Source organism: Spodoptera frugiperda, chromosome 16 (genome assembly GCF_023101765.2).
Source record: "Spodoptera frugiperda isolate SF20-4 chromosome 16, AGI-APGP_CSIRO_Sfru_2.0, whole genome shotgun sequence".
Classification (NCBI taxonomy): Eukaryota; Metazoa; Arthropoda; class Insecta; order Lepidoptera; family Noctuidae; genus Spodoptera; species Spodoptera frugiperda.
Window position 1 is genome coordinate 8497332 of NC_064227.1, and position 9309 is coordinate 8506640.

The 9309-nt window shown below is 35.5% G+C and overlaps 1 protein-coding gene across 5 annotated transcripts; it reads right to left on the reverse strand.

Moving 5' to 3' along the window:
* Window positions 1-2330: 2330 nt before the first annotated feature.
* LOC118280807 (facilitated trehalose transporter Tret1-like) lies at window positions 2331-8949 on the reverse strand. Of its 5 annotated transcripts, none has more exons than XM_050699367.1 (5): window positions 8824-8949; window positions 5565-5730; window positions 5036-5171; window positions 4308-4453; window positions 2331-3761 (listed from the first exon to the last, which is right to left on the reverse strand). In XM_050699367.1, the coding sequence occupies exons 2-5, from the start codon at window positions 5607-5609 to the stop codon at window positions 2580-2582; spliced, it is 1509 nt and encodes a 502-aa protein (XP_050555324.1). In that variant the 5' UTR covers window positions 5610-5730; window positions 8824-8949; the 3' UTR covers window positions 2331-2579. The 5 variants fall into 5 exon arrangements, with proteins under 5 accessions (XP_050555324.1, XP_050555326.1, XP_050555327.1 ...); XM_050699369.1 differs by having other exon boundaries at window positions 5565-5720; window positions 8824-8931; XM_050699370.1 differs by having other exon boundaries at window positions 8837-8894.
* Between the last annotated feature and the right edge of the window lie 360 nt (window positions 8950-9309).

A 9309-nucleotide genomic window follows, 5' to 3' on the forward strand; every position in this document is an offset into this window, starting at 1 on the left:
ATAAATATTATTATTTAAAGCCAAAGGTATTTTTAACTTATATAGAAAGATCTTGGGACCCGAGCTAGACTTTCTTGTTTTTGGTAATTTAAACTAACTAAAATCCTAAATACTACTACTATCCGAAAATCCTACTAAAATTATAAATGTGAAACTTTCGGAGGATGTTTCATATTTCGTATTTCGTAAAAAAAGTAAATTATGTAAGTTACTTTTTTACGAAACTACAGGACCGATTTGGATAAAATTTAGCACAAAGAATTTTCATCCCGGATATGCAAGCGAAGCCCTTTGCAGAAGGTGGTAGGTATCATTCAGAAAGCAGCGTATTACAGAACAGTACTGAGGTGCAAATCTCAATATTAGTCACTAAAGATTAGTCAGGGTAACTCCTTATAGGTGCTGATATTGGCGACCAAGGATTTGTGAGGTAAAAATATATAAAAGGGAATAACAGGCATAACGATAAAAATATAAACATACTCCCCATTTTGTACCATCATTATATTCATCAAAAAAGAAATATATATAATATATGAACCAAATCTAAAATAATAAACCGCCTGTAAGAATATAAACCGCAAAGTTCCATATTGTTGTACTTTCATATTGTCAAGAATAAAACCCAACGTAATGTAATTACGTAAAGGTTTTGTAAGCCTCTGTCGTATCTGGGTATTTTTTGTGATTCATTCATTAGCCCTGTTTCATACACTGTACCCAAATACGTACCGGACATTATTTTTCCAAAATTACGTGATAGGAATTTCAGGATCAAAGAACACAACAACATACAGATGCAAACCTTTTTTTGTATTTTGAGGGGAAGAAGGATTGTCAAATAAATCCTTCCGTCCTGTGTGAGGCGAGAGGGAGTGTCAGACTCTTACTAACTGAAAACCTTCCAGTTTCTCCTGATGCTTCAAGCCGGATTCCCAGTAACCATTGCAATAGTCCGCAGCTCCGGATCGACACAAACCTGACACTTTATCCTCATTAATTCCACGTGATACTATTCATCACAGTACCCACAACTATAATTTAGACTACAGATCATATTACAACAAAGGAATTATACAACAAACATGGAATTACAAGAAGCTATACATTTATTTAAATTAACCTACATTCAATACATTACTGCAACGCATGACGTCAGAAGACGGATGTAATTAAAATAAAATCGACTTTACGGCATTCGTTTATAAGGCGAAGAGACCCCTTGGTGCCGGTACAGTGGCTACAGGGTTCAGTTTCCAGTAACTTGTGTTCGAAGTAAGTAGAGTGCAGTTTAATATATAACATTAAAAGAAATTGGTGTGACTCTGAAATGGCTAGACAGATTTTGAGCAATATCCTGAGTGGCGTTAGAATGCATTCTATAAAAAAAACAAGCGGTTTAGTGTTACTTAAGCTGATAATTACTATCTGTTACATCTGAAATGGTTAATCGAGCATTTGTAATATTCCCCAGAAATTTTGTAATCAATTTTGAATCAAGTTTTTTTCGCAATATTTGGCGGCAGCTGTATTTAAGTCATGTATGTATATAATATAAATAGTTAAGTACACCTAAAATTACGACGTATCACCCCTTCATACATAATCATCAGAAGTCACAATAAAAATAAATGAGGATGTCAGAGTTTCTATGAAATCTGGTCCCACTTCCAATAGCTATGTGTTATCTACCATGTTTAATACAGAATAACTCTGAACGGACTAAGATTTGGAACTTGACGCCATAGTAACTTTTATTCAGCTCAAAATTACCTATCCAATGATGTAACACACATAGCTATTGAAAGGTGGGACCAAAATTTGCATCCTTCTTTCATTTCTAATTTTATTTTAAACAGAAGCATAACTAACATCTGCCAAAATGTAAACTTTCCAGTTCCTCATAACAAAAATCCACAATGAATCCAGTCGCCCGTAACGCCACGAGGATGCTCACTCTTCTAGTGCTGATGATGTGCTGGTTCAGCGCCATGGCCTTCAGGAACAGCAGCCGCATATCCAGCAGGAGACCCAAGATTGTCCAGACCGTGGACTTCGACTAAAGACGATATTTCTTCAATGGTTATTTAAAATCTATCTACTTTTTAGTTATTCTTCTCTCTGTCTTCCAAAAAGTAAAAAAGAAGTTGTTACCTTGGTTTCCGTAAATTCATTTGCATGTATTATCAGACTATTGTGATTAAAAATATAAATTGAATAACATTAGGTATTGTGAAATTATAATATCTCGAAGATTCTCATGGACACTGGCCCGTTTTTTATAATGCATCATCCATTTTTTGTTTTCAGTAAATAAATAAAGAAAGAAAAAGACCAAAATTGTATATTTTATTCCTATTTCCATTGTTCGTCGCCACATTTTAAAATTATTTCAACACTTATTTTTAGAGATATCAAGTAACAATATGAAGTATTTATTCTACACAATAAAACTATATACACTACGAATTTTATTTACAATAATACTTTTCAAAACAAATCCTCCGATCAATTTAAACCAGGTCCTCAAGAACTCTGGATAAATTTAAGTTTAAACCAATATTCATGAATAAATGAAATCATATAAGACTGCTACATCTTCTAGCAGACATCTTCCTCTTGTACGCTACAATTGGATCAGCTTGCAAAGACTTCCTCACTTCAATCTCCTCAGGAGCCAACGGCCTGCCTCTGAACTCATCTTCTATCTGCTGTAGAGTTCTATCCTTGGTTTCTGGTAGAAGGAACCAGATGACTACCATGCAGTAAGTGATGATACAACCATACACCACATAGGCCCCATACATACCCACAGATTCGACTAGACCTGTGAAAGTCTTAAGCACTAAGAAGAATGTAGCTGAAAAAGATGCTAAACTGATGGTCCCTCCTATACTTCGGTACTCCAGAGGGAACACTTCTCCTCCAATAACATTAGGCAAGGGTAACATGCCTGTAGCTACTGCGAAGAATTTCAAGTTGATCAGTAATAGTGGTATCCATACGGCGTCGTACGGCAAAGTTCCTTGCTGCTTGAAGTATACGTAAGCAGCCAAAGCGAACTGAGCGAAGATCGCAAGACCTCCAGTAGCAAACATCATCGTGCGTCTCTTGAATTTGTTTATAGCAAACACTGCTAGAGTATTCGAGATGAATCGCTGAGCTCCTAGGAATATCATCCAGAAATGAGCATTGACTTGAGGTCCCACAACAACACCTATAATCATAGTTGAATACGCAGACATGGTGGTTCCACCAGCGAAGTTTACCAACACATGAGCATGCATCATTAGGATAATAGGCTTGTAAAACTCTTTCTTCTTTATCGTAGAAATAATCTTTCTTATACGATTGTTCCTTTTGTTGAAACTTGCAGAGATCATCGCTTTTTCATAGAGCAGGCGGCCTTCAATCATTTCTTCTAGTTCGTCTTCTTCATCATCACCTCGGAGCCAGCGGAAGACCCGCCTGCATTCGTCATGCCGGCCCTTTGTGACGAGCCAACTGGGAGATTCTGGTGAGTAAATGGTCATGATGATGCTTATGAATGGAAAGAAGGAACATATTAATGCGGCCTGCTGCCAACTCAGGAGGGATCCAACTAGATGCACGAAGAATATTCCAAAGGATTGTGACAAGGAGACGGTGGTGAGGAAAGCTCCTCTGTTCTTCGGACTGGAGTACTCTCCAATAAGGACTGATCGAAGAGGCGATAGCATGCCAATTGATAGACCTTGAAGTATCCGACCAGCGAAGAGAACCTGTGAAATAAATATTGAACCTCTATATTAATTGAATGATGATCATTCACACGCCTGTGATAATTGTGTGATCACAGTGCGCTAACTGATATATTTCGTGACCATCAATTACTGGTAATCATTTTGATTTCATTGCGTCGGGATACGTCATAGAAAATTGTTTTTTTTTTATGGTGTAAATTGTATCATAACAAAATTCTCATAGTTCTGACGGCTTTTTTAAGTGGGAAAATCGTCCAATGTCTTCTCTCGCCTTGGACGAGGCAAGAGGGAGTGTCAGACTCTTACTGAATAAAAACCATCCCGTTCCCTACTCTTGCTTTTTGCTCCGAGCCCCGGTAACCTGCTAAGCAGTCTGTAGCTCCGGGACAGAAAATACATAGAACAGATTTTTGCTAAGACTTTAGACACAGATTTAAATGCATACTTATACCAACATGTGTATGTTTACCAGGCTATTTAAATAAATTGAAAATCCAACAGTTTCAGGTACCTTAATATACTGAACTTTGTACATAGTGATAATTGGAACTAACATATATTTACCTCAAAATTAGTAGCCATAGTGATGACAAACCAGCCGATCAAGTTTGGCACCGTCGCGGTGAAGTGAGCTGCCCTCCTGCCGAACTTCTCCATTATAGGGGGGGAGATGAAGCTCCCGACCAACTGTGTGATGCCCAGAATTGATGCTGGAAAAGGATTGAGGATATGAATTACATTTTATGGTCACAATAGCTTTTGTATTTAAGACTTTGACTGCCACTAACAATCTGAAAATCCTCCGCTAGCGCTAGTCACTTTTGCCTCCATTGGCGCTTAATGTGACTCCATAATAAATTAACCTCGGTATGTTATAATTTTTTAACCTCGTACGTAATATTGGCACAAAGTGATTTTCTTTACTTTTACTCTGGAGTTTTATTTATTTATTTAATTCAAATGTTACAACAGTACAACCAATTAAAGCAACTTACACACATAGATCTTTATGAAAAATGACTGACGAAGTAGGAACAAGTTCTCTATAAAGTATCATCATTAAAATTCCGTAACCAACAACCAGACTTGGCCTCCTCTATTTTATTTATTTAATTTTATTTATTATACTTAAGAGGTGTTTGCTATAATCTCCAGGCTCTCGGCAGACCAGTTGGAGATTGCAATGCCATGAAATTTACCATTATACAACAATTTCTCACTCACATGAATTTCACAAAATCAAGATTTTTCCTACTCCTATAAATTGATGGTAGTCACAGAGATGTACTCACCAATCCATGATGCGGAGGCGGCATCCAGTTTGAAGGCGGAGTCCACCAGATGGAGCTGGGGCAGCAGGATCGCAGGGTAGCCGATCACGGCGCCGTGGCCGATGATGTTGCTGCCCACTGATGCTGTCACGAAACACTGCAATATGGACAGTCGATATGAATGATTTTTGCAAGTTTATTTAGCTTAAGTTGATACAATAACTATGGTCAAACGGGGTGAATAAGTGTTGGGAAAATTTTCTAACATCTATTCACCCCGTTTTACGGTATTGTTATTATTTGCACTACGAATGAGTAATTGTAGACCACCAAGCAAAAAGAAAACGAAATAATATGTTGGTTGCAACGCAAAATTTTGTCTAAAACAGGCAATATTTTATTTGAATTTATTTTTTGCCAGAATGACGCAACCATAAAATATAAATTATCAGATAGATATGTATAAAAATGTTTAACTACTTTTTTATAATTATTGAATTAATTTACATAATTAGGTATTTCATAATTTTGTAATTAAAGCTAAACTTACCTGTTTCCAAAACGGCGAAAATCTGCTTTTTCTTTTTGTAGACATTTTTATCTCTCAACAACTTTTCTACATTCACATATACTTTAACTATTCATCTATTTTCTTAAATAATTTATAGAACCATCACTTATATCAGTCCTTGTATGCTACTGTTCACTATAAAATGCTGAACACAGTAAGTTTACAGGTGTAAATAAAACAATAAAATAAGATAAGTAGACATGGGGCGGTTTAATCTAGCGACTCGCAGAAACTGAAAAAGTTATCAAGCCGTAATTCACGAGGAAATCTAATCGTTTATGTTTACAGTAAATTTTATTTGACTTTAACTATGTAAGTTATTTATTACACGAGTATCTTCCTTGTACCTTTTTATTTTCTTTTAAATAGTCATTCAGTCTTATAAGTAATAGTTTATTTTAATACAAGGCCTTGTTTTCTCAATGTCGAAGGCTTAGACACGTTTTTTATATAGTGCTTGTTCTCATAATTGTTTCATGTGTATGTTAAATACTTACAACCGCTCTCAGAGACATTTAACGATTACTTCAACTGTTCCTTAGTAACGATTTTATTCTAAAAATCATTGCTGAGGACTGGGTTACGTAACCATTAAATGACTCTCAGTATGACGGTGAGTCATTGTTCTACAATACCTATAAGTAATGGGTAGCTATTCTCAACGTTCATTAAGAGATTATAATAAGACAGTATTAATACCTATTTTATTCTAATTTTGTTATTAAAATGTTTCATTATTATGTAATAAGAAGATATGGTAGAGAAATGCAATATAATTTTATCAGTTAGATAATAATATGTTTTCTTGGGTCAAAGTCAAAACAACAAAAACTTGAGTACTAATTCTAAAAACAAAAACAGAACGTTAGTCAGTTGATCTGTATAATGTAGCTTCATAATGCAGAAAACGAAACAAAAATCTCCATTACTGCATCTTAATACAAACCCTAACTTTGAATTTAAATAACAACTAATAATAAGGTGCTGAATTTTAATTTTCAAAGACAGAGCTGCTTATCAACACCTTTACAATGTAACACCCACTATACAACAATTAGATAATGTTATGATTCCTATGTAATCAAGGTGCTTAGGATTTTAGAAACTTTTATTACATCTCTGATAAAACCAATTCTCTGCCCAACCCAAACACAGCTGACGACATTTGCTAAAACAAGTAAAATCCCTCATAGATAATGACTTATAATTTGGTATCATCAAAATCAGTAGAACCTTAGTACTAGTTTGCTTTACGCGGTATTATTGCGGTTCGGAGCTCCGATTGACCGGCTCAAATAAACCAACCAATAAGATCGCCGAACGGACTCTCATTTCGATCTCGTTGAACGTAAAACAACAACCCGCACAAGGCGTACTGATTGGTTGTTTTATTCGAGTCGACCAATCAAAGTGCCGAACGCATTCTCGTTTCGATTACTTTAAACGTAAAACAAACTTATACTAAGGGTACAGTACTCGTAAAAAGTCGTTTATTTATCAATAATAAATATTGTTCATACAGTAACCATCCAATTATATTGTATATACGTACCAGTATATATATATAACATATAATTCGTTATATACATCACCTTAGATACTGTATCTGAATTATAAACGTTTATGGCAGTCTCGTGTCCACGATAAACAAACTCGTTCGTTGTTTAATCAGTCAATTACTTTGTTTTAGTATTTTATATTGTTTTACTGCCGCGAAAAGGGTTAGGCTGACATTGGGTTTAGGTCAATCCCTTATTGTAAAAATGTCAATGTCAAAAAATACCTTTTTGATTGTCGAAGCTAGATTGATAATATAAATGAATGTACCTAAGTAAGTATGTATGTTTATTTAAATCCATGAATTTGTTAATATACGTGGTACCCTATGGCTTAAGTCACTATTAAATTACATATTCCTCCCTGATTTAGGAATACTCATGTTCAGTAATAGACGTCTAACACCTTGTTTCTGATCTGATGATGATTTTACTTCATCATTAGTTCAATTTGCTACTCGTAGTTCCTTGAAGCAAATACTAAGAGGATATGTCAAAACTGGATTTCTTTTTAACATAATTGCATGACACTTTACGAGGAGCACGAGACCTTACTTACTTATATCTATTTTCCAACATGTACTACAAACATGTTACTACCAATTGTCCACATTTTAATATGCCACTTTCTGAGCGCTTATAACTTATATCTACACTTTTTTACTTATAATGTCCTTGGGCAGGGCGAATTTGTTTTGTCACTGTGTCACATCAAAATATCTAATCACATTATAACGTAATCACTTTATAACATCTCCTCTTTGTACTTGCTTCATGTGTAATTAGTATTATATAAGATAAGTAGTTGGTATAATAAGAATAAATGCTTAGAAAATTGCGAAATTCTTCTTTAAACTCATAAATGATAACAATAAATAAAGCACTCATAGGTAATTGATATAATTTAATCGTGATTACTTCATAAAGACAAGAATTTATTTAAATTAATTCATCTGTTCATTGCGATTAACATAATACGAGTAATTGAAAGAAAACGGAATAATACTAGATATTAAAGGTTGTTTTATGATAACTTATAATAAAGTAGTAATTTCTGTATTATATCTGTCTGATAACTTCTTTTGACTCTTCTAAATAACTTTGATATTACCTCCAGACAATCATAAAGCTTTAATTCAAATATGGCTTATATTAATTACTGTAACTATTGGTTTTTTATTATATAAGCCGGTAAACGAGCAAACATTGGATCACCTGTTGGTAAGCAATCCCCGCCCCCAATATACACTTGAAACACCAGAGGCGTTACAAGTGCATCGCCGGCCTTTTGGGGGCTAGGATTTTAAGGGTTTTGGGGATTGGGAAGGAGGGATAATTGGGCCTCCGGTAACCTCACTCACACAACGCAAACGTTGTTTCACGTCAGTTTTCTGTGAGGCTGTGGTATTACTCTAGTCGAGCCGGCCAATTCGTGCCAAAGCATGGCTCTCCCACACACTTAGTTACTCGATTAGTTTTAAGCCGCCCCAATATCTACATAACTTCAAAAAAACCAACACGTTCCTAACTAATCAAGTTCAAAGTATAAAGGACAAACAAACAACCGACGTATATAACTATTCACAACAATTCCTAAATGAAAAGATCCTTAATAAGTAGATTTATATGCACATTCAAACAAAAAAAAACCACCGTATCACTTCACAACGAAACAAACAAACCAGATCCAACTACATTCACAAATCACCACTTTTAGTAGCACACCACATAGATCTCCAGATCTTATAAATGTTCAACACATTCTGGGGATCCTTAGCTGATCCGTGCAATAGGTCGTGACTCGCAAATTACGGGGGGTAAACAGATTGACTAAACTTAGCCTTCAGGCTGCACTTGTGTTGATACAAGTCATATGATTTGGTCACGTTTTTACATTAAAAATGGTATTAAATAATAACGACTTGCCTGACAAACTGTTAGGTGGTTTTAAGGTATGCAGCCAGAGCAAGCATGGTATCTTTGAATTGATACAATGTTATGGTTATTGGGTCCTGGAGCTGCGAACTGCCTAGCGGCCTACCGGGACTCCGGCTCGAAAAACAGGAGTAGGCGGAGTTTTTTATGAGACATGCCGGTAATCGAGCAGACGTATTACCTGATGGTAAGCAATCGCCGCCGCCCATGGACACTTGAAACACCAGAGGCTT